Consider the following 25,999-nt stretch of genomic DNA (forward strand, 5'->3'; position numbering starts at 1 on the left):
TGGCTGAGATTAAGAAAAAAGATACAAAATAATTGAGGTACATGGAAGATGACCTTGACAAGAAGAATAGCTAGAGATGGAACGAGTGGAACAGGGATACTTACTCCCAACCACTGTACATCGCCCCTCACTTAGCAATTTGCATCTATAATATAGTTCCTTAGTCTGGCCTTAAATGCAGGAGTAAAGAGAACCATTGATCCAGGGGGTCCTTGAAAGTGGTTAGTGGAGTGTTCAATTATCTGGGGGGCATAATGATTTCTGAGCGTCCACCCCAAAGACTGCCTCAGTAGACCTGGTTGGTGCCTTGTAACCTGGACCCAATGCGCCCTAGAGTGGAAACATTGATATCCAACTCCGTGCATAGGTAAAACAGAATTGCCAAGAGGGTGGTGACTAGCTTGTGACTCCAAAGCCAGATCTCAGCAGATATGCAGCTGAGCTCCACAGAGCTGTAATACTTCCTGTAATAACCCAAGAGCGGGAATACTTCTTGAGATACGATCAGATTTGAAATGCTTGGGAGGCTACTGCTTTGTCTCAGTCTACGATAGCATTTCTAGGTCAGCAGAGCCTCTCCGACTCTCTGCGGGAAGGAGAGAAGAGAAAGAGCCAGGGAGTCAGAGAGTGTACAACCCCTCGTGCTATGGATAATGGAACTGTGACTCTGCCACTTGGCGGATATCCGTGTGAGTGAACAGCCTGTAGGGTCATGCTAAACACACCTGTAGGAGGTCAACGTCTCATTCTTTTCTCCCACCTTGGTCTGCTTCGCTTAAAAGCTCAGCTAGCACAACTTTGACCTTGAGCCCATCTGTGTTTTATGGGTGAGACTAAGGCGCCCCAGGGGGGCCGTGGGGCTCTGAGAATTCCCCCAGAGGAGCCGTGGTCTGGGGGCTGGCCGTGGATGGCACTGCTGGTTCCTACAGCCACGACTCACAGTTGGTATCTGGAGTTCGATCAGACGACCGCAAAATGAAGCCTACCTTTTTAATAACTCATTTGAAATGCAACTAGGTGACTACGAGTCTTAAAAAAAAAAAAGAGGCTAAGTTGTTTTTAACTTCATCTCCCAAGGGAACCCATTAACACTTTCTAGAACAGTTTATATTGTTTTCCTATAATATTGCATCTATAATATTTCCTCTGTAGTGCAAACACGTTTCCAAACATTCTTCCCCAGCTTTTAGTGATGTTAGACTGTCTAGTCACGTCAGTTACCTCAGTGTTTTATTTATTCAAACATTTTGTTCTTATGAACAAGGCTGTCACGAACCGCCGTCAGTTCCTCATCAAGCCTTTCAGGCACATTGCTAACATTTCTAGAGGCTGAAGTTTTGGATCAAATTGGAAAGGGTACATTTTGAAGACTTTGTCTACTGACTGCCTTCACCTATCCTCTCTCCCTTCCTCCCCCTCCCTCTCTTCGGACAGCAGCGGCCAGGGCTCTCAAGCACTCATTGCTGGGCTGGAGGGATGAGTTCTCCTCTGGATTCTATGCCAGGTGGCGTCTGGGAGGTGGGTGAGGGCAAAAGGAGGCCTGTGGGGATGAGGTTGTGACATGACGCTGCCTCCTTCTCTCCTAGCCTCCTGCCTGCCCTATGTTCCCGAGAAAGGAACGGTTGGTGCCAGTGGAGACCTGGCCCCCCTCTCTCATCTGGCCCTTGGGCTCATCGGAGAAGGGAAGATGTGGTCTCCCAAGAGCGGCTGGGCCGACGCTAAATATGTAAGGCACGAATCACAACTTCCATCTGTTGTTCACTTGACCTCCTGGAGCCCTTTCTCTAGGCTTCTCCCTGGCTACACTTAATCACCTAATCCTCATGAATCACCATGTCCCCACTTTCCCCCTCCCCGCTCCCCAAAACTAAACTCATTACCATCAACTCAACTCAGGGCAGTGTAGACCTGCCTCATAGGGTTTCCAAGGCTGAAAATCTTTACAGACACAGTCTGGTCCGTCTTCTCCTATGGAGAAGTTGGTGGGCTCGAACCACGAACTCCTCAGTTGGCAGCCATGTGTTTAACCACTGTGCCACCAGGCCTCCTTTCTTCTCTATGATTTACCATTTCATCCTCATAACAGTCAGAGGAGAGAGACTCGGGCTAGGTGGCGCTGAGTTGGTCCCGACTCATCATGACCGTATGCCTAGAGCACGCCTGCTCCTGCAGCCGTTGCTAGGTTTGAGCCTTTCATTGCCAGACTGTCGGCTCTCTGGGCTTGAGGATGACCCTGGCAAAAAGGTGTCACTGCTAGGGAACTGAGGCAGTGCTGGCTCACGGCGGAGTTCTCACCATTCTTGAAAGAGACCCGGGTTTGATTCTTGGCCAGCAGCCCGCATGCATGCCATTCACAACCCATCTCTCCGTCAGTGGAGGCTGAGTACAGCTATGAGACTGTATGGGCTTCGCGGGGCTTCCTGACTCAGACGGACTAGGAAGAAAGGCCCAGTGATCCACTTCAAAAACTCACCCAATGAGAACCCCGTGGATCACAATGACTGGATCCACAACCACAGGGATGGCTGCAGGACCATTGTGTGTGGGTCACCTTCAGTTGGGGCCAACCAGATGACACTAGCAATAGCTGGCGTTAACCCCAGAGATCTGTTCTATACCTAACACCCAGCCAGCACGAGCAGTGAGGGGGGGGGGTGTCACACACACTAGGAGGAGCCGGTGGTCTCACTGGGCAGAATTTACTGTGTGGCCTCTGGAAAGCAGACTTCCTTCCCCCGAGCTCCCGCCCTGGCAGCTCATCCAAAAGGCTTGTTTTGATAAAGCTCTAAGGTTTTCCTCATCTATCTCCAACTTGAGTGACAGCATCATGCAGTGTGCTGTCGCAGATCAATTTCAGGGGGAGCCCCAAACAGTACGTCAAGTGGCAGAGGACCAGGGAGGAAGGAAACACTAAGGGATGTAGGTTCTAGATCCCCCTCCTCCCACTTAGCCCCCTCAACCGGACCTTCCTAAGCGGCAAGTCTAAGCATGTCCTAGTTAAAACCCGCACGGCCTCCCGTTGCTGAAGGATAGCACCCGAGTGGAAGTGGTTGGCAGGAATCTGATCTGTCATGTTCTCACTCACTGCCGCCAAGTCAATTCCCACTCATCGCGACCCCATGCGGTAGGGTAAAACCGCCCCTGTGGGGTTCCGAAGCTGCAACTTGTTACAGAAGTAGTATGCCTGCCTTTCCCCTCAAGGAGCAGCTGGTGCTTTAAAACTACTGATCTTGTGCTTAGCGGCCTAAAGTTACTCACTGGGTTACCAGTTGTGTAACCCCGTATAATCCCTCCCTGCAGGGTTTTACGTTACAGAGCGAGGTAATTTCTGTAGCTGGGATGTGATGTGCTAGGCCCTAGGCTCACTCCTGCTTCTCTTTCTGATACATCCTCTGGGAAGCTTCTCCCTCTGCTTCTCTGGTCCTGTTCTCCACCCCCATGTCCTTTGTGCCCCTCGCTGTGCTCTCTCACTGCGCTGTGGGTTAGGCATGAAGTGCAAGGTTGCAGGTTCCGACCCGGGGAGAAAAGGGAGGCTGTCTTAGAAACCCCTATGTGAGCTCTGTGCGTTGGGATGGACTGGATGGCAGTGAGGATTTTGATTTCTGTCTTCTCACAGCATCTTTTTCTACAGTATCTACGTCCTGGCCCACTTAACACATTATCACTATAATTGCCTCTCGGCTCGTCGGCCTTTATATTTTTCCTCCACTCCCTGCCCCGCCTCCAATCCTATACCCAAAGGGAAATGTCCCCTGTCTCTGAGGCAGCACCCAGGACAGAGTATGGGATGGCAAGGTACTCGAACAAACCCGTCCAGTTGACTTAGTCAAAGGTTCTGACTGTCTCTGTCTTAACTTCCCTTCTTCTCCACAGAGTCCTCGTGGCAGAGCGGTTTACACATTGGGTTACTGACTAAAAGGCATGAACTACTCCTCAGGAAAAAGATGAGACTGCTCCCATAAAGATTTAAAATCTCAAAAACCCTAGCTAGGGTTGGAATTGACTTGACAACAATGGGCTTGGCATATATATATATATATATATATATATATATATATATATATATATATATATATGTTTTTCTTCCATGTGGTTGTTAAAAAATAATTTTAAAAATAGTCTGACTGCCATCAACTCAATTCGGACTCATAGCAATTCTATAAGGTAGAGTAGAACTACTCTTGAGCTTCTGAGACTAAATCCTTACTGAAGCAGAAAGCCTCATTTCTTCTGCAGAGGGTCTGGTGGGGGTTTGAACTGCTGACTTTGCAGTTAGCAGATTCAGGTGTAACCCACTATGCCACCAGGGCTCCTTGTTGTTAGCTGCCATCAATCCGATTTTGACTCATAGTGAACCATGTCTTACAGAGGAAAACTATTCCACAGGGTTTTCTCAGGAAGCAGATTAACAGATTTGACCCGTCCCTATCTTTAGGTTAACTAAAACAAACAAACAAACAAACAAGTCGCTGTCTTTGAGTTGACTCTGACTTATGACTCTATAGGACAGGGTCGAAACCCCTGTGGCTTTCTGAGACTGTAATTGTTTATGGGAATTAGATTGCTTTATCTATCTCCCACAGAGCAGCCAGTGGTTCCGAACTACTAACTTTGGGCTCACTGGCCCAAATACATAACCCACTACACCGGCAGGGCTAGTTAAAGCACTTGGCTGCAAATGGAAAAAGTCAGTGGTTTAAATCCACCAGCGCTCCATGGGCGAAATAAGTAGCCGTCTACTTCCAGAAAGATTTGCAGCTTGGAAGCCCAATGGGACACTTCTACTTTGTCCTTAAGGGTGACTATGAGTTGAAATTGACTAGACAGCAGTGGGGGGTCAGCAGCCAAGTGCAAACCCAAAGGCATTTCCTTCCTCCACTAAGGGGCTTTGACTTAGGGACGATTTTTACTTCTTGTATTTTAGGGATGATCAGTCTGCCCCTTGCTGCTCAGAAGTCTGTTTCTAATTACTTGACCTATAACATGCTCTTCACAGGTGCTTACCCACTTGTTGTGCAAGCGAGGAGCCTCACTCAGGATGGCAGGGCTTTTTCTTGTTGCCGTTAGTGGCCGTCAAGTGAGCAACCTCACATATCAAACACTGCCCAGTCCTACACCATCTCCATGGCCAGCGGCAAATCTGAGTTCATTGTTGCAGCCACCGTGTACCTCGAAGCCTCTCAAGCTACGGGGCTCAGCTTCTAGCACTCTATCGGTGTTCTCCTGCATGGTCCACAGGGTTTTCGTCAGCTCATCGTTGGAAGGAGGCCACCAGGCTCCTCTTCCTAGTCTTCCTAAGCCTGGAAGCTCCACTGAAACCAGTTCCACCAGGGGTTATCCCGCTGGTGTTTGACTTTCAAGCACCATAGCAACACTAAGTGCAGGTGGAGGTGCCAGTGTGTAGATAAGCGCGAATGAGGGTGGAGGGAGTTTTTAGTCAGCCTCTGAAGGCAGGAGAGTGGGCGGGTGTGGGGAGCCCAGGCTTCTTCCAAGAAAGGGTGGGGGTGTAAAAGATATGACCCTAAGGTGGACCTGATTTTCTTGTGGACCATCAAGTCAACTCTGACTCAGTGAGCCTTTGTATACAGTGGCTGTTTTCATGGTTAAGTGCTAGGCTACTGAAAGGTTGACAGTTCAACCTCCCCAGCTCTCCACAGTAGAAAGATGGAGCAGCCTGCTTCCAGGAAAATTTACAATGTTGGGAATCGAGGAGTGAATAATGAATTTGGGAAGGGGGAGGGTGCACTAGAACTGATTGTGATAATGTATTTACAACTCTTTGAAAAAGCAGCTTACCTATGGAAGTGTATGATATGTGAATTTATATCAATAAAACTTTTTAAAGTATGTTCAGATAAACAAACAAACAAACAAACAAACAAAGGTTTATAGCCTTGGAAGTTCTGTAGATCAGCTCTACTCTGTCCTGCAGGGTCACTGTGCGGTGGAGTGGAACATCTGACCTTTTGGTTATCAGTTGAGCACTGAACCATTGCATCACTGGGACTCCTACATTGTTCTGAAGGAAATAGAGCCCATGGCTTGTTAAAATACAAAATGCATTCAAAAGATAAATTGCTTTCAGACCGAAGTAAAAATTAAAGACTACGCTAGAGACCGTGAACAGAGCCAATTCGTGTATTTCTAATCTTTTCTAAAACCCTGGGTTTAAACCTTTTGGTGCGTTTCATGTGAAATTAGAACTTTGCTTTGCTCAGTGCTGTTATCGTTTTAATCCCTCTACAGGTCCTGCAAGCCCATGGGTTAAAACCAGTTGTTTTGAAGCCAAAAGAGGTAAGGAAGTGGAAGGACAATTGGCTCCTAATAGCCAGCCAGGGGGCACAGCAGTTAAAGTACCAGATAGATGCTAACCGGAAGGTTAGTGGCTCAAACCCATCCACCCCTCTGTGAGAGAAAGATGTGGTAGTCCCCTTCCACGAAGAGTTTCCGCCTTGGAAACCAGATAGATCAGAAGGACCCAGTGACTGGATGTAATTGGAGCTTGATTTTATAGGAGGGCATGGAGATCCCATGCTGGGATGAGGGACCAGTACATACTCCCTTCCCCCAACACCGGAAGTTGCTTTTGTCTTTTACCTGCAGCCTCTAGAGCCCTATTCCCATATGTCCTACTCTTCCCTTCCAACTTGACCGTTTCTCTTTACCTCTGTACAGCTGTGCAGAGTGTAAACGCGTGAGCATGTGGTCAGGGCTGCTGCCCATCAGAGGCTCTGCAGGGATCCACCCAGGAGATGTGTTTAGATCAGACGCAGCATAAACCAGTTGCCATTGGAGAGACCACTGGAGAGACCAGTCCCCGGAGAAGGGCATCAAGTTTGGTTACATAGAGGGGCTGCAGAAAAGAGGAAGGCCTTCAAAGAGATGGAGTGGCGCCATGGCTGCAGCAAGGAGCTCGAGCATGGGAACAATTGTGAAGCGGGCACAGGATAGGGCAGTGTTTCATTCTGTTGTGCGTAAGACCACTCTGGGTCAGAATAGACGCAGTGCACCTAACAACAACACGGAGTGTACTCTGACTCATGGCGACCACGTGTGTCAGAGTACAACTGAGCTCTGGCCGAGCACGGTTTGCGAGGCTTCAGTTTCAGGTAAGAAGGCCTGGGGTCATAGTGGCTGCAAATTGGGCTGCGGACTGCAAGGTCAGCAGTATGAACCCACCTGCCACTCCACAGGAGAAAGGCTTTCAACTCCCGCAAAGAGTTCCCGTCTTGGAAACTCACAGGGGCAGTTCTACCCGGTCCCATGGAGTCGCCACGAGCCACCGTCAACTAGATGGCAGTGAGTGAGGTAGACCTGGAGGAGCACGGCTTGGTTCAGGGTTCAAATCCACCAGCCATTCCACAGGAGAAAGATGAGGCGTTCTACTCGGAAACACACAGCGAGAGGTCTACCCTGTCCTATGCCAACTGTGGGTTGGCAGAGACTCAATGGCAGTGAGTGAGGTAGACTTGAACCACCAACCTTTTGGTTAGCAACTGAGTACACTCCCAGGTGTGCCTAAGAATGGGGCGCCATACAGATAATACATTTGCCAGATCTGTGCTAACCCTTTCGCGGAGGACAGCACTTAAGGTCTCAAGTGTTTAAATAAATATGACTGCCCTGCACTCAAGGAGCCCTGGTGGCATAGTGGTTACCCAGTGGGCTGTGACCTGCAAGGTCCACAGTTTGAAACCACCAGCCAGCTCTTTAGGAGAAAGATGGGGCTTCCTACTGCTGTAAGCAGTTACAGCTTTGGAAACTCACAGGGGCAGTTGTATCTGGTGCTATGGAGCCACTATGAGTCGGCATCTACTTGATGACAGTGAGCTGAGTTGAGTTGCCCAGAGCTTTAGGGGAAAAAATGAACAGACAGTCCACCCAGCTGGCTTGGGTTTTCCCTTATGAAAGGAAGTACTGCAACATCAATGCATCAGGAAGCTTCTATATCTCTCCCCACAGGGCCTGGCACTCATCAATGGGACGCAGATGATCACCTCCCTGGGCTGCGAAGCCGTACAGAGAGCTAGTGCTATTGCCCGGCAGGCGGACATCGTGGCAGCCCTGACCTTGGAAGTGCTCAAAGGCACCACCAAAGCCTTCGACACTGGTCAGCCAGGATCTTCTCTTCCATCGCTATTCATCCAACCAGAAGCTGGCGGGGTGGGATGGTCAAAGGATGGCTGGGGGAGCAGGGGGGGGGGGTGGAAGGGAAGAAGGGGAGAAATCCAAGGGCCTGTGGCATGCTCCACCTGACGACAGCTTCTCCTAAGCTTTGCCACTCGGGGTCCTTGAAAGAAACATCTTCAAACAGAAACGGACCCCTAGCGTTAAATCACCTACCCCGGATCATCCAAGTTCAGCGCACCACACTATGTGTTTGTTGCCTGAGGCGTCCGTCTAAGGGATTTTACAGTTAGGATAGATCGGGCGAATTGGGATAGAAGAGCTAGAGCAGAGAAACCCGTGGAATGTGTGATGCACTGTAAAGATTCCTTAATTTTATAAGAACAATGACTTAAACTGGGTTCCCAGGGGAGAAGGGTTTTTTAAAAAGTGGGTGGGAAAATTCCATTCTCTTGGAATTCCATTTTCCCGTGAACTGTTTGAACCCTCTGGCGGAGTTCTCTCCTAGGATCTGCCGAAGTCATTTAAGGCCAGGCACGTTGTGTTGAGTTGAGTTTCCAGCGGGTTCAACGCATAGCTTGTCCTCGCACATTTGAAGTGGGAGGCATAAAGTCAGCAAGGAGAGGTTTGCTTTGGGAGTGAAGCTTCTCGGTGTGAGTGACGGGGCCTTTTGCCGACCCTGGCAGCAGCTCAGGATCATCTGAAGTCATCTCCCGTGGTTTTTTTTCTGATATAACAAAGCGCTCGCCTTCTCTAAAATATCGATTTAAAATGAAGAACATAAGAGAGAGGGGGAAAACTGACCTTTCCCTCCTTTGTCTATTGTAGACATCCATGCTGTCCGTCCTCATCGCGGGCAAATCGAAGTGGCTTTTCGCTTTCGGTCACTCTTGGACTCTGATCATCACCCATCAGAAATAGCAGGTCTGGACGTCTGCAAGTCAGTGAGGAGATTGGGTGTCATATTTAGTGAAAGGTTCAGTGACGCGTCCCTGTCTCATCTCATCCGTAGAAAGCCACCGGTTTTGTGATCGTGTCCAAGACGCATACACCTTGCGCTGCTGTCCACAGGTAAAAAAAACAAACAAACAAAAGCCAACCAGCATTCTTCCCACGCCACCCCTCCCACCCATGCCCATCTCAGGGAGGAAATCAACGCAGAGGATGGCCCTAGGGAATCAGGTAGCAGGCCAAGTGAAATCCAAATCTCGTTACTGCTTCCCTGGAGCACTTATGAATATAATCTATGTGGTTTCTCTTCTTTCTGGCAAGCTGTCGACCTTCCCTGGAATGCTTTGTTCAGCTCCCGCATCAGAGGCGTCCGGAGCTGAGCTGCTGTGTTACATACTTTAAAATCTCCGTAATACTGCCCTGGGAACCGGCTCATGGAGTTTTACTGGTACTCCCTGTGAAAGGCAGAATTTGAATCAGCCAGTCAGGCATGGTTACAGGAAAATCTCCTTGTATTATTTCCAAATTCAAGTGCACCTCCCTGGTGGTGCCTTATCTGCATTCGCTAGTCAGATAGACTACCATTATACATGACTATATAAGGGCTTCATGCAAATTACAAGTGCAGATCAACTGGGGCATCCAGTATTGACAGATGTCACAGTTCGTTACCTCAGAGCCATGCCATCTGACATTAGCAATTAGTTGAATGAAGAATGAATGAGGATTTAAAAGAGGACGAGTCCTGGCGCTCAGCCCACTCCCAGGCTGCCTAGAGTGTAACAATAGGAAGGCATGAAAGTAAGACACTCAACAGCCTCAGTTTCTTTTATCTTGCATTCTCTGTTCTAGGTAGCTTACTCAGAAAATAGATGGAAAACCTCTATGTAGATGAATTTCCAAAAGATCAGCTTTCCATTCTAGCTGCAGCTGCCTAGGAAAGCCATGTGGCAGTCCGAGTCTGTAAAGATTACAGCCCGGGAAACCCTGTGCCGCAGCCGTGCTCAGTCCTATGGGGCCCAGCTGACTCCATGATCATGGGTAGCATTTTTGGCTTTGTTATGTTTATATTATGTCTTTATATATGAACACAGGCACCATGTTAAATATCATCCTGTGTTAACTCATCTAAGCCCCCAACCCTGAGATGCTGGGATTGTTAGCTGCCCCACGCGTGGCACAATGACACAAAGCACTGCCCAGTCACCTCTGTGATTGGTTGGGGAGGTAATGTTCTGCTGAGATCCAGAGTTTTCACTGGCTGATTTTCAGGAGGAGTTCACCAGGCCTGTTTTGGGGGTCTGTCTTGGTCTAGAAGTGCCCCAGCAACATACAAGCCTCCGCTAGGCTAACAGGTGGTGGAGGTACATGAGGGGTATTAGAATTCAAACTCAGGTTTTCCTCCTGGGAGATGGGAATTCTCCCACAGAGCCATCAGTGCTTCAAGTGTGAATGTGATAGGTACTCTGACTCCCATTTTGCAGGTGAGAAACTGAGGCACCGAAGTAGCTTACTAGACCTTGACTTCCTTTACTTCCGAGGGAATCTGGAAGATGGTCACTGCGTTAGAGCAAGTCACTTCTATCAGAGAGGCTGCCTTATTCGTGAATACCTTCCAGCACAGCACCCTGCAGACTTCTTAAACTTAACCTCCTTGGATATAGCTTTCATCTGAATGATTTCTGTGTGTCTTGCCTAAGAGTTCATTTAAATTGTCTTATTTACTTATCAAGTTGGAAAGTAGCTACTTTCATCTATTTTCTAAGTCCTTTTCTGTTACCATTATAAATGTAAGTAATCGACCCAAGCCCTGCTAATAGCCAGGAATTACTGTATATACTCATGTATAAGCCGAGTTTTTCAACACAAAAAATGTGCTGAAAAACTGGGGTTCAGCTTATACAGTGGTACCCCAGAGAGGTGTAACATCTTGTGGGTGATTGCCGTTCCTCCGCTGTTCATTCAAAGCCCCCCTGACGCTGCAGGGCTTTGAATGTTTGTTTACTCACATCTAACCAATCAGACCTGTCCTATGACGTGGGCGGCTCCAATTCGCAGAAGCGCCCATAGTGATTCACTTACACAGGCAGCTGAACTGGTAAGGATGTGTCTGTGGCTGCGCTCCGTCTCTCCCCTCTGGCATCTGTGTTAATTCACATCCCGCATTTCCCACCCTAGGCTTATACTCGAGTCAATCAGTTTTTCTGGTTTCCCAGGTAATAATTAGGTACCTCGGCTTATACTCGGATCGGCTTATATTCGAGTACATACGGTAAGTGTTCCTAATGTCTGAAAGTTGTCATTCTTTCTCCTACACGATGCTGTATTCTATAGACTGATCTAATGGGGACTCATATTATAAGGAATTGATTCTAATCCATCTCTCTGAACCTCCAGAATATTGATAATAAAATCATCTCCAACTTCCAAATAAAGAAGCTATGATTTTAATAGTTATAAAGACAAACCACTTCCTGCAGAAAGACCAAAGCTATTACTTTGTACGAATATTGCTACTTAAGAGAATACACTGTAGAGACTCGATTGGCCATATATCTGATTTTGATTATATTTTAGGTTCACGGTGTGGTGAATGATACAATAGCATTCGTGAAGAACATCATTGCCACAGAAATTAACAGTGCAACAGATAATCCTGTATCCTTTGATTGTTTGCTGAATTGTAATTGCATGTGGACCCAGCTTTGTAACAGGGTTTCATTTAAAAAGCACTCTTTTGTAAATTGGTCCTCTTATAAGTCTGACACCACTTTGATTAGTTTAGTTTTTATTTTCATTGAATTTTATTATCAGTATCGGTACAAATCTGATCTTTGTTTATTTTTGTAGATGAGCATGAGAATGATAGAATGAACACATTATGGACTACAACATTGTATGCACCACATATCACACGTGATAAGATGTGCAAAATTTCCAATGACGTGTGGGTCATTGTCATTCACATATGCAGGAAATAGGGGACTGTTTGTGTGGAATTCTACCTTCAAGTGTAATTTTATACTTGCTCTTAGCCAAAAGGCCAAGGAGCAATCTATGTGGTAATTGAACTATTACTTTTGTTTGGGGATTATTTTGTATAGATCTCAATTCAGTTATTCCAATTTATGAGGCTCAGCGGTGAAGTGACTTCTTCAGGTCATAGCTGGTAAATGGCAGAAGCAGCCCAGTGAACTGAGGCTTTGGGTTCTGAGTTTAACATACTATGCTTTCAAAAATGACCCAGTGACACTCTCGCCCCCATTTCACCAACACCAGTGAGATTGGGCAAGCTGATGTTTCTGCAAGCCTCCCAGTTGGAGTGATGTCATGATTCCATAAGCAAAGGCAACCTTTTAACACTTGCCAAAGCAAAGATCAAGCAGTAACGGCCTCCCCATGTCTTCATTTCTGATAGGACCTTTGAAAACTCCCCACTACCATATTTATAATATAAGACAATAGTAAGAGCACTTTCATTTTTCAGAGGTGGAGCTCCACTCTCCTTAGTGCTGTGGCTGAGCGCAGGGCCATCTTGTCTTGGCTTATGATGGTGCTTACTGGTCCGTTGTGAGGGGTTTGTTTGGTTTTGTTTGCATTCTGTTCTTGTTCAAGTGTCATCTATATTGAAGTCTATAGTCTTTGATCGGCTGCAGCAAATCCTTCAAGTTCTGTTTGCTTTCAGAAAGCAAGGTCGTGTCATTTGAATATCAGTTTAATAAGCCTTCCTCCAATTCTGATACAGAGTTCTTCAGCTAGCCCGTCTGCTTGGATTGTTTGCTCAGCATGCAGATTGAATAAGATGAAAGTTTAGAAGCTGGACACACACCTTTCCAGAGTTTAAACTACGTGGCATCCTCTTGTTCTGTTCCAACAGCTGCCTCTTGAGCTATGTCCAGGTTTCGTGTGACTGTAATTAAGTATTGTGGTGTTCCCTTTGTTCACAATGTTATCTGTAATTTGTAAGGACCCACGGAGTCAAATGTCTTTGCATAGTCAATAAAACACGAGTAAACATCTGTGGTGTTACCTGCTTTCAGCCAAGATCCATATGATATCCAGAAAGAAATTCCTTGTTCCACATTCTCTTCTGAATTCAACTTGAATTCCTGGCAGTTCTCTGTTGATATGCTGCTGAAACGTCTTTAAATTATCGTTAGCAAAATGTTACTTATGTGTTGTATTCATGATATCAGTCAATACTTTCTGCATTCTGTTGGATCATTTTTCTTTGGGATGGGCACAAATACAGATAGCTTCTAGCTGAATATCCAGGTAGCTGTCTTCCAAATTTCTTGGGATAGATGAGTGAATACTTCCAGGATTTCACTTTTGTGTTGAAATATCACAGCCTTGTGTTTTGCCAGTGTCTTCAGTGCAGTTTGCACATTATCCTTCAGTATCAGCAGTTCTTGATCATGTGCTCCCTGGTGAAGTGATTGATCACTGGCCAATTCTTGTTAGTGTAGTCACTCTGTGCATTCCTTCCATCTTCTTTGGCTGCTTCTTATGTCATTCAATATTTTGCCCGTGGAATCCTTCAATATTACAACTCGAGGCTTGGCTTTGTTCTCCAGTTCTTTGAGCTTTGAGAAATGCTCTTCATATGCCTTGTGGTGTTCTAACTCTAGCCTGCACATCTCACTGTAATATTTTATTCTCAAGCTGTCCCTCGAAATCTCTTGCTCAGTCTTTACTCCATCATTTTCCCATTTGCTTTGCCTGCTGTACACTCAAGGGTAAATTTCAGAGTCTCTTCTGACATCCATCTTGGTCTCTCTTTTTTTGAGCTCTAAATTAAGGTGATATTTAATCAAGTTCATACTTTAGCTCTTGTGGACTTGTTTCCATTTTTTTCAGCTTCAAATTGAACTTAGATACTAGCCTATTCCACAGCCAGCTTCTGGTCTTCTTTTAACTCAGCAGTTCTCAACCTGTGCGTCTCAACCCCTTTGGGGGTGAATAACCCTTTCACAGGGGTCGCCAGATTCATGACAGTAGCAAAATTACAGTTAAGAAGTGGCAACGAAACTAATGTTATGGTTGGGGGTCACCACCGCATGAGGAGCTGTATGAAAGGGTCATGGCCTTAGGAAGGTTCAGAACCACCGTTCAACTGGTATTGGCTTTCTTCATTATCTCTTTCCAAGTATGAGGTTGATTCGATTCTTGATTTGATTGTATGCCGTCCAGCTTGATCCAGTGGTGTAATTGGCATTTGTGTTGTTGAAAGAAGATATTTTCAATGAAGAAGTCATTCGTCTTGCAAAATTCTATCATGTGATCTGAGGCATATCTTCTAGCACCATGCTTTCCCTCTGCATATCCTATTTACAATCTTGGAATTCTAACCACCAGTAATTTTCATTGCATTTTGATTGTATGATTCATCAACCTTGGACTGCAAAAGTTGGTTTTAAAATTCTTTCATTTCTTCATCTTTGGTATATAAATTTGAATAATAATTTTACTAAGCGGTCCTCTTTGCAGGTATATGGTTATTTTCCCTTAACTGACAGCGTTGTACTGCAAGATAGGCTTGAAATGTTCTGTCGACAGCAAATGTAACCTCCTTCCTCTCTAGCTTGTCACGTTTGGCTTAGCAGTCCATGTGATTGTCCAATGTCTAGTTAATAGGTAGTTGACATATTTTAGTTCAGTAGCTAAAAATTAGCTCTTTGGAACCAAGCATGATAGTTGGTCACTGCCTTTGGTTGGGTGCCTGCTGGTTTAAGTAAAATGTTGGTAGAATGGAGTTATGCCTGAAGGTGGCAATCGTGATCAAAGTTTCCGCCTACTTGAAATAGGTAGCAGGGCCCTGTGAGTCATCATCTGCTGCAGAAGCTGACCCGGGGCTTGAATATTTTCTCAAAATTGGTTGTGTCAGACATTATTCATCCCTGGAGTCTTCCAGTCAGTATTTTCTTCCAAATAGCATGAGCTCACAGCACCCACTGGGAAAAACAGGATTCACATTTAAACCAGTGTCCTGGTCTCCTTCGTCGCTTCAGGTTATGCACTTTTTGAGAGCAAGTCCTAGGCACCGAATCCACAAAGGGATGGTGTTTGCGAATCCAATCTCATGAGAGAACATCGTCTTAAGCTGTGGGTTTCTTTAGCTTCCTGCATGGTAAAGGTTCGTATGCTTTTGTATGCACTTAGGTCAACATCTGCTCGTGGGAAGCCTTTTCTCTTTGCTCCACCCACATTTGTACCAGAGCTGCCACCCCAAGGTGAAAAATGTGTCGCTTAGGAAAAGAGTTAAGCGGGAAGTGGTCTGAAATGAAAATGTTACCTTCGAACCTTAACCTGTTCTGAAAGATGGTCTTCGCGAGTAGAGGAGAGACTATTTCCGGAGGAAACTTCCATGGTGAATACCCAGCTAAAGTAAGCTTTTTTAGAATCGCTTCTGCCCATGGAAATGCCCCCCAAGATAGGCTAACTGAACTGAGACTCTTTCAGGCCCTGGACTACCTGGCCATCGGCGTGCATGAACTTGCAGCAATTAGCGAGAGAAGAATCGAAAGACTCTGTAATCCATCCCTCAGCGAGCTGCCTGCCTTCCTGGTAGCTGAAGGGGGTCTCAACTCTGGGTTCATGATAGCCCACTGCACGGCCGCAGCCCTCGGTAAGGCCCCTGCCCCTCCCACAACACAAGCCAACCTGCCTCCCAACAGGCGTTCGTTACTGTCTTAGAAGTGATGGTGTTCGTCTTTGACCAAGATCTCATTTCTTGACCTACTTGACTGCCTCCACTTTTGTCTTGGCTCTCTCAAGACAAATACACCAGCCATTTGCTTTCGTTCTCTCTTTCTTTCTTTTCAGAAAAAAAGCAAATATCTGATGATGCTATACTGAAACGATTAATTAATTAAACAGAAAGAGTTGCCATCGAGCTAAATGGACTCATGGCGACCTCATATGCATCCATGGAGAACTGTGCTCTGTTTTTAATGGCTGAGTTTTCGGAAGTAGATGGCCATGGGGTTGTTCCCTGTCCTGGTGTGTCATTGATCTGCCCCTTACAATCTCGAGTTAGGAATCAGCTGTCTTGAAATTCCGTTTTCTTTGAGGTTTCTCAGCATGTTTATCTGTTGTAATACAGCCTTTGGGGTTTTGGGGTGGTTGGTTGCTGTTGAGTTGATTCCAACTTATTGTAACTCGAGCGAAGAATACTAGGGCCCAGATGAGTGAGCATCGACTCTGAGACCCTAATAAGAACCACAATGATCAGAAAGCATCAGGTGACCCCAAAGGATTTTATAGGCTGAAATCTTTACAGGAGCAAATCACCACAGAGCAGCTGGTAGGTTTGAACCATCAACCTTTCAGTTAGCAGTCAAGCAATTAACCATTGTATCACCAGGGTTCCTTTGTGAGTATTAGTGGTTGGCATATCTATGGAATATATATGAAGTTAAAAAGTTCCGGTTGGCTCCAGTTTCACCATGAACTATTGGCATCTTTGTCTCTTGCTTTCAAATCTTCTTCAAACTGAGATTAGCTGTGGGGAGGGTGGGACTTAAAAGATGAAGTTTCTATGTGATGCCAATTTATTTCCATAGCAAAATGGCCAATTCATAACCTTATTCTGTTATCATTATATGTCACTGTAGAAGTCCCTGAGTGGTCCTCGGCTGCTAGCCAAAAGGTTGGAAGTTCAAGTCTACCCAGGTATTTTAGCTCCTGATTTGTGTCTTCATTTGGGTCTACCAATGAGGATCTCATTTTAATCAGTGTTACCCCACATGGAGAAGCCCTGAGAACTCAGTCGTTAAGCTCTTGGCAGTCAACTGAAAGGCTGGGAATTCCAACCCACCCAAATCTGTTTCTGGAAAGACTTCTACAGTCTTGAGCACCATAGGGACCATTCTCCTCTGCTCTCTTTGGTCACAAGGAGTCAGACTCTACTATGGAACCTGGGGTTTTGATCCCCAAATAGCTTTGCCAGGAAGACACCCTAAATACAGTTAAACTGGAATGATCTAAATGTCAATTACATTGGGATTTAAAGGTGAATAATTTGTGACATATGCTAAATACATACTTAATGGTTATCAGAAATCCAGAGTTCATTGGGTAACCTCATTCCTTGCATCCAGGACAGCGCGATGGTAAGAGCATGGTCTCTGGTCTGAATCCCCAGCAAGTCTCTTCATCTTGCTGACAACCCCCAGTTTATTTCTCTGTATAGCGGAGATGAGTGGGGCTGGTGTGAGGATTAAATGAGGCATGTCTGGGATGCCTTGGAATTGTGCTGGCACATGGTAAGCACGAAATCAACATTAGTTGCTCTTAATTAGAATACCCAGAACTCCTTCCTCCCCTGTGTCTCACTAAAAGTCAACACGGATCACCAAGGAAGAGCAGCTACATCAATCGTTTTCTCAGACCCAGGACAGTGTAACCTGTGAGAGCTGGAGCTCAACGGCATTGCTCAACGGCATCTCTGTTTTCCGAGATCTCTCAAAATTTCCACCTTTGATAGGGTGCAGTCATCACCAACTCTCACTCTCTTTTTAGTGGAAAATATTTGTTTTCCTTCTCTGACATGTCTCTGCCTTACACAGATTTCATAGGCTTTACTGTATCTTCCACCTGAGCATGCCCTTGCGTATTAAAATGTCCTTTTAAAGGGTAGGGGAGACACACAGGCTGTCTACTGCTGTGAAGAGCCGCCGTTTGGGAAACCCAGAGAGGTAGTTCTACCCTGTCCTGCGGTCACTAGAACTTGAATACACTTGATGTCAGTGAGGCTATTTTTGGTTTGCTTTGCTTTCAAGGGCAGAGGCCGGTCACATTGGTGTGGTGAGGGGGAGAGAGAGGAAGGGCATTGATTTCTAGAGAACATATGAGTACCAGGAGGCCTTATCAGACTGTGTTTTGCTTCCCAAGTTGCCTATTGATGCTGGTCTGCTTGCTTTCATTATAAAGAAAGATAGTTTTTTTTGGGGGGGGTGTCATTTGTCTTTGTCTTTCTCAACATGCCTCATCACAGCCTGCTTACTATCAAGCCTCAGATTAGAGCCCTGGGACCTCTCAGTAACTTAAATCCAGAAAGGCCTCAATGAGCCAGGATGAGTGGGTCACTCCAGGTCATTTCAGAATACAAACCCCAGGAGCGTGGAACCTGCTGAGACGTCGCTCAGAGCCATTCTTGAAGTTAAGGACAGAGGAGAAAAGATGCCAGGGCTCTGACCTCGCTGGCTTCAGAAGTTGGGAGGAGGAATGCTGTCAACGAGGCTGTTGCGACTTCGAGGATGGTCTTTGGACCAACACGGCAGGCATCTCTTGGGAGTTGAAATGCTGAAAGTCAGGTTCCACCTGGAAAATCACTCTCTGCATATTAACCAGGTCATCCACATGTGCAATAAAGTTTGGGAGGCCCTGGGTGTGGCAGTACCTCGAATTACTCCCTCCCAGAGATATCTTGACCCAGATCAAACTCTGGCTTAAGCAGAGGCATATTCTTGCATTGCCCTTGCATGGCCTAAATGGTTAAAGCCTCTTGACCAAGATCTGTGAGCGTAGCTTCAGTGCCCAAATGCCACTCCTTGAATTCTAATTCCATCTCGTCTGGTGACACCACCAGCCAAATTGCCCCCCCCCCAAAAAAAACAAAACAAACTCAGTGCCATTGGGTTGATGCTGTCTCCATAAGTTCCTGAGACCGGAATTCTTTATGGGAGTGGTAATTTTGAACTGCTGGCCTTGAAGTTGGCAGCCTAGCATGTAACCACTCTGCCACCAGGGGAAATGGCTGTAATACCCACGCCCACGCCCTGCTACTCTCTAGTGAGAGTACACTTTGAATACGTTCAACTTGACCTTATAATTTTAGGGTTCCCAGCTTCCCATCAGAGGCAGATTACCCAATAAGCAATAAGCATGGGCTTATTTATATATGTGGAATCATTCTCACCGGTCCTGTGAAATGGCTCACTGCTGATCAGTACCATCCCTGTCAGGGACGGTCCATTTGAAAAGCTGCTTGATTCTGTAGGAAGGTGCTGTGAGATTGGGAGAGAGATATCTCTGGGAGGGAGTAATCCCAGGCACTGCCAAGCCCAGAACCTCCCAAACTGTTACTTTGAGAGAAACTGGTCCACCAGCTTACGTTTCCCAAAGTAGCTTCCAATTCCATGGAGCGTGAATGAGACCAAGGGCCCCTGGAGAAGGCATTCCCTGGGCGGCGTGTCACATGGGTTACATGCGGGGACGGTCCCAGGTAACGCTGGCACTTGATCCTAACACACTGTCTTCAACCTCCACTGACTTCTTGCAGTTTCTGAGAGCAAAGCCCTGTGCCACCCTTCATCCGTGGACTCCCTGTCCACCAGCGCTGCCACCGAGGACCACGTCTCTATGGGAGGCTGGGCAGCAAGGAAGTCCCTCAGAGTCATCGAGCATGTGGAGCAAGGTCAGTCAATCCAAGGGAAAGGCCTCACGTCTCACCTACTGGCCCAGTGGTTCTCGAGGTGGGAGCAGTAGCCAGCATCCCATCCGTGGCAGCAGCAGCGTTGCCTGGGAAGGTGTCAGAAATGCAGGTCCTCAGACTTCCCTTCCAGGGATCGGAGACCCTGGGGGAGGGGCCAGGGAGCCACCTGGGTTTTAACGCGTTCCCCCCCCCCCACATGATTCGGAAACGCCATGAAGGTTAAGGACCATTGCACTCTGCAGAGCTCAATGAGCTGATGAGCTGGCTGCCTTGACATCTTTTGATGAGAATTTTAGAATGCCTGTCAAAGTGGAGGTGCCACTTTTTATCTTGAGTGACTTTGTTGAGGTCTGATTCACATGTCCTACAAGTCACCCATCAAAGGGTGGTTTTCAGTATACTTGTTCTCACAGTGCTGGGCACCCATCGCCACAATCAATGTCACCCTGCAGCGACCACCCTACTCCTAACCTCTCCCAAACTCCTCCATCCCCGGACAACCATTAACAGACTTTCTGTGGCTGCAGGTATGTCTGTTATCACTCATAGAGTACTTTGTCACCAACTGCTGTTACATAGCATAAAGTTTTCAAGGCGCACCCGTGCCATAGCACAGGCCAAGAAATCCTTGAGTCCTAACAATCTACGGCACGGGACCCCTGGTGGCAGAGTCGTTACTTGCTTGCGCCAGCGATTGGAAACTCCCAGCAGCTCCTTGGGGAAGAGGGGATGTTATTCCCATTAAGAGTCACCGTCTCAGAAACTCACAGGGACAGTGCTACCCTGTCCTACCGGGCTGCTGTGGGTCGGCATCCACTCAATAGCACTGCGTTTGGGGGGTTTGTATATAGCTATACGACGTTTCCTTTACCCACTCATCATGTGGACGAGGAGCACCGTGCTGCTCCCGCGTTTGGACTATCATGAGTAATGATGTTATGACTTGTCTGTGTACAAATTTTTGCGTGGATGTATGTTTTCATTTCTCTTGGAGCGAAACTGCTGAGTCCAATGATCGCTCTAAGTTTAACTTTTAAAAGAACTGCCTATTTCCCTAAGAAATGGTACCATCCCCACCCCGACCAACAATGCACAAAGGGTCTGATTTTTCCCCATTCTCATCAATGCTTTTTAGTATCTATCATGATGCATTCTTGATGTTCACTCTTGAAGTGGTCTCTCCGTTGGAAACCTTGCTTTTGTCAAACACGGAGGGAGTCACCTTTCCCTCACATTTTACATCCCATCCATCAGCGCGTCCCCCGGGCCACGGATGGCACCTCTGTCATTTCCTTTTCTCTAGTCCCCTTGATGGATGACCGCTACTCTTCCTCGGCAGTCCCCATACCAATAACGAAGGTTAACTTTGTCCACCGGGTTTAGAGCACACTATGCCCCTACTGCTGCGAACTGTGAGGTCAGTAGTTCAAAACAGCCAGCTGCTCCTTGGGAGAACGACTGGGTCTTTGATTCCCATGAACAGTTACAGTCTCAGAAACTCATGGGGACAGCTCTTCTCTGACCTCTGGGGCTGAAGTGAGTCGGCAGAGACTCCGTGACAGTGAGCCTGGTTTGGAGTCTAAACGACTGAAACTTTGTCCCTAATTTCCTGTCGCTTGAGACAGAACCCCGCCCCCTGACTACACGTGGCTTACAAAGCTCCCTGTGCTCCAGCTGCTCGCTTCTGCCACCACATCTCTCTGCCTTCTCTGCCCTGGAGCCAACGCCTGTGCCCTTGTAGTCGCAACAGGAAGCAAATAGCCACAGATGGTAGAAGCTACTTCAAGTTGGAAATTTGTAGAATGTGTTCAGGTTTTGTTTCTGGAGGTGAAAGGTGGTTATGAGACTGCATTGTATATCAGCTTATCTAAAATGCATAAGAAGCATATGAAAAAACCCAGCTAAACTTGCATTTGTAATGACGCGAAGCACAGTTGGTTTAGACCCCAGAACTGCTCCTGGTGCACAGCGACCGCAAAGAGCCTTCAATAGCATGTTGCAGGCGTGGAAACTGAAGGTCTTCCTCATGTGTTTCGTGTTTCACGCTGCAGCTATGGCTTCCCAGACTTTTCTGTCTTTGCTATTTTCTCTCAGACTGCCCTTCGTTTGAGGTAGCAGCACGTTCCTGACACGTGACATTTATAATGTGTCTACAGTTCTTAACTTGCACAATAGCCCCAGAAGAGATGTACCCTCAGGAAATCAAGGCAGAGATAACACGGTCTGCCCAAGGTCAAACAGTTTGTAAATGGCAGCGTTAAGATCCAATCCCACTTCTCGGTCTTAACTCCGCCTCTATGCTGATATCTTGCTTTTAGAAAATGAACTGCCGTCCTATGGATTCACAGATTGGCAGGATTGTCCTATAATGTATTCTAATGGAAACTCATTCTCCCGGCCATTGAGCACATTCCGACTCACAGAGAGGTACCCTATAGAACAGAGTAGAACTGCCCTTTTGAGTTTCTGAGACTATAAATCTTCACAGGAGTAGTTAACCTCACCTTTCTCCTGTGGAGTGGTAGCTTCGAACTGCTGACCTTAAGCATCCCAATGCATAACCAACCACGCCATCAGGACTCCTCGTTGAAATTTTGGTGAGTTGAGCGTATGGTAGTTCGATCAGATCTTTGTAATAATCTTGAAAAGCCTATGAAATGAAGCCATTCCTTTAGCAATAAGCCAGGGTGTAATCCAGTGATGTTGGGTAGCTATGCACTAAGACGCTCTCTTCCCTTTACCAACTCCCCACTCACCGTCCTTGGTCAAGATGGATGACAACTGTGTCCTATTTCCTCCTTTGTGTAAATCTCAACGTGTTTATAGTCTTGCTGTTCCCTTCAGCCTAAAATACCTGGCACTTGAACCTTCGCCAAGGTTGGAAGGAGACAACGAAGGAGCCATGCATGAGTGAGGCTGCCCACGGGGGCGTTCCGCCTTGCTCATTTCAAGCCTTCAAAGGCAAATCCCCCCCCCAACCCTATTGAAGTGAAAATTCTAGGAATCGGTTACTTTCTCAAATCTCTCAGTTTCTTAATAAAACAGTCTTTGTATAGCCTTTCTTAGCTAAGAACTCATTAAATGTACCATAACTTGAGAGATACTTGGAACATTGAGAAATCTAAATTTCTCTACTCTGGATATAGTCTGGAGCCCTGGTAGTACAATGGTTACACATTGGGCTGCCATCCAAATGGTCAACAGTTCAAAAGCACCAGCAGCAACGAAGGAGCAAGAATGGTCTTTCTACTCCCATAAACAGTTACAGTCTCAGAAGCCCACAGACACTATGAGTCAGCAATGACCTGACGACGGTGGGTTTGTTTGTTTCTTTGCTTTGGGTCTAGTCAGATTACAAAGATTTTTTAAAAATAGAAATATAACTCAAAATTAAACCACTGTCATGCCACGATTTGCTAGGAAAACCGTTTAGGGGATTAAAGTTGGCCTGGCCATTTTAGTGGCTACTCCGAACAACAGACTAACCCAGCTGACGTCTTATTTTTAACTCTATGAAGTGCCTTACAATGCGGGCACGTGCAGCTAGGTCACCAGGGTCGCAATGAGGTTACAGAATCCAGTTTGAACCTGGAAGGAAGTTGACATCCACTTTAGTCCCTAACTTCACTGCCAAGGAAAGGAAACTGCAAGAAGTAAAAGATCTTGACTAAAGGCACACGGCTACTCAACAGGACTGGGATTCAACCTCTAGGTTGAGTAGCTTTCCTGTTTGTCTGCCTTCACAACAAGAAACAACCCCGGCCTTTTGATTTCAGGAGGTGAATGGGGGGAAATGGCAGATATCATTGGTATTGACGCGTGGGTAGCTTTTGGGGTTGTTTGGGGCTTCTGGTAACCTATCAAGGAAATGCTTCCTTTTTCTCTGCTTCACCCTTTGTGCCAGTTTTCTAGAGCTGCCCAAATGACCACCAAATGATTGTAAACAGTTTGGGAAATTAGACGTCGTCAGGACCACGGCCTTGCTGAAGGCTCTCAGGAGCCTTCTCTCCCCTTCCTCAGTGGCTGGTCAATCCCAAGTGTGCTTGGCAGAGCCTCAGACCGTGGCTGCCGCACTCCAGCCTCTGCCTCAGCCCTCACACGGCCCTCTTCCTCCTCTGGGTGTATCGCAGGGTCCTTGCATAGGTGGATTGTGGACCCACCCTGATTCCTGGATGAGTTAATCTGGAGATCTTTCATTACATCTGTAAAGACCCTGTTTCCAAAAACGTCCTGTTACATGTTGACGCTCTGGGTAAACATGAGTTTGGGGAGGACACTGCTCAGCCCACCCTACCATTGCCTCCAAGAGATTAAAAAAAACAACAACACACAACCTTTTAAAGATTAAATCTCTTAAACTTTAAACAAGGCCAACAAAAATCAAGACAGTTTCAATAGAGACTCAACCCCCTGTTAGCTGGCTGGTGATGGCCGACAACTTCAATGTCCTTATTTTTCCTCAAGTGTGAGCTTAGCCTTTAATCAGCCATCTTCTCTGCATTTTGTTTGTTTGTTTGTTTAGTGCTGGCCATTGAGCTCCTTGCAGCCTGTCAGGGCATCGAGTTTCTACGTCCCCTGAAAACAACGACTCCACTTGAGAAGGTCTACGACCTGGTGCGCTCTGTTGTAAGGTACAAACAATTCTGTTCCTGGAACGGTACAGTTTCAGAACGGGGAGCCTGGCCATCGTTAATCTTTGGCTGATGCGCTTCCCCTCCAGGCCCTGGATGAAAGATCGCTTCATGGCCCCAGACATCGCAGCGGGTCACCGGCTGCTGTTGGAGGAGAAGGCAAGCTGACCACGCGGTGATGTCGTTGATCTGGGTCCTAAAGGGGAAGCAGAGGGGGACGGGGAGGGCGGGAATCAGAGTTATGTTCTTTGGTTTCTTGCTATTCTTGTAGGAGCCCGGGTGGTATCCGTGGGTTCAGCATTGGACCACTGACCGCAGGATCAGCAGTTTGAGCCCACGAGCTGCCCTTTGAGAGCAAGATGTGGCAGTGTGCCCCCCTAAAGATGTGCAGCCTCAGAGGCTAGCCTGCCCTACTGGGTCCTAGGAGCAGTGGGCTTGGTTTGGGGTCTGCGATTCTTGTAAAGGAACAGCAAGGTACTTAGGCAACTTGCGAAGCCACTAAGAATCCAAGTTGCACCCAAACATTGAGTATCCAAGGATTGGAAGTAGAAATGGATTTGTGGGGATACATATTCGTGGAGAGAAAATGAATGAGTGGTCCATCTAGCCCCCGCCCTGAGAACGTCCTCTTTCATCCGAAAGTCCCTTCTCTTTCTAGCGCTGTTATCATAGTGCGCCCTCCAGGGCTGGTAGCCGCACGGACCTGGAGGGAAGTCCACTCTCTCCCAGGTTTGTACTGGGAAGGGTCAGGAGTCTGCTTGAGTCAGCTTAGTGCTCAGCTGTGTCCCGGCCTCACACTGGGGGAGATACAGGCTCTCTTAACTGCTTTTTTCCTCTGGCTGTGTCAACCATGCACGTGGCTGGTGGGTTGCACCTTGAAGGTGCCTTGCAGGCTGCTCTGTTGCTGGGTGGCACAAGCAGTTAAGCACTGAGCTACTGAACCAAAAGGTTGGCAGTTTGAATCTACCCAGATGTGCCTGTGCAGAAAGGCCTGCTAATCTACTTCTGAAAACGCAGATATTCAAAGACCTAGGATACAGAACTGATGCACAGAGAAACCCAAGCACCTGCCTTTGTGTCATCAGTCCGGGGTTAGCCAGAAGGAGCCATCATGTCCTACCCTCTCAGGAACTTTCTTAACTGTTTACCCCAGTCTTCTGGGGTGCATTTCTTTCTTTCTCCCCCCCCTTCCTTGTGTGGGTACTTTGAAAGAGTAGGCAGCTGAAAATTGCCAATGTAACTTTAGCAAAAAAAATGTGGACTTTGTATGATAAACGCTGTTGAGGCAACCAAAGACTACTTGGCACCATTTGTGTGTGCCGTGACTTAAAAACAAGCAAACAGCTGCTGTACGTGACCCTGCTAGCCGGGGTCAGCTTTTGACTTCAGGTGAAATGGATGTGGAATGCCACCGGAAAACAGGTCTCCCTCCAGCATTCCAGCTTTGTCCTTTCGTTGCTCCTCAGGTTTGGGAAGTCGCATCTCCATACATCGAGAAATACAGGTTGGAACATATTCCAGAATCAAGACCTATTTCTCCTACGGCCTTTTCACTGGAATTTCTACATAAGAAAGCCACCAAAATTCCAGAGTCTGATGACCTTTGACAGGCGTTGTCATGAATAAGAAGACCAGGCAACATTTCTGGCAATACTAGATTGGGGGAGAGAACGGAGAACTTCCTTTGGTAGATCAATTTATTCTATGATTCGGCTCGCTTAACGTCTACCTGGGGAACACAAGCATGGCTGCTTTTGGGAACCACTATCGTGGTTCAAGACTTTCCGGGTTTTTGAGGGTTTTTTTTCCGATTACAGGAGCTTCTTTCTTTCTTAATGATATCGACAGGTTT

At 46.8% G+C, this 25,999-nt stretch overlaps 1 protein-coding gene across 1 annotated transcript in view; it reads left to right on the forward strand.

Annotated features, from left to right (window-relative positions):
- Positions 1 to 25,754, forward strand: part of HAL (histidine ammonia-lyase) — a 29,047-nt gene extending 3,293 nt beyond the window's left edge. Inside the window, exons 9-20 of the mRNA XM_075552719.1 lie at positions 1,587 to 1,726; positions 6,247 to 6,294; positions 7,963 to 8,110; positions 8,956 to 9,051; positions 9,140 to 9,198; positions 11,656 to 11,736; positions 15,400 to 15,465; positions 15,541 to 15,706; positions 19,364 to 19,498; positions 24,039 to 24,147; positions 24,237 to 24,306; positions 25,614 to 25,754. Of these exons, the coding sequence (XP_075408834.1) occupies positions 1,587 to 1,726; positions 6,247 to 6,294; positions 7,963 to 8,110; positions 8,956 to 9,051; positions 9,140 to 9,198; positions 11,656 to 11,736; positions 15,400 to 15,465; positions 15,541 to 15,706; positions 19,364 to 19,498; positions 24,039 to 24,147; positions 24,237 to 24,306; positions 25,614 to 25,754 (1,259 nt within the window). The remainder of the gene's footprint in view (positions 1 to 1,586; positions 1,727 to 6,246; positions 6,295 to 7,962; positions 8,111 to 8,955; positions 9,052 to 9,139; positions 9,199 to 11,655; positions 11,737 to 15,399; positions 15,466 to 15,540; positions 15,707 to 19,363; positions 19,499 to 24,038; positions 24,148 to 24,236; positions 24,307 to 25,613) is intronic.
- Positions 25,755 to 25,999: the final 245 nt, after the last annotated feature.

This window comes from Tenrec ecaudatus, chromosome 6, assembly GCF_050624435.1.
Source record: "Tenrec ecaudatus isolate mTenEca1 chromosome 6, mTenEca1.hap1, whole genome shotgun sequence".
Lineage (NCBI taxonomy): Eukaryota > Metazoa > Chordata > Mammalia > Afrosoricida > Tenrecidae > Tenrec > Tenrec ecaudatus.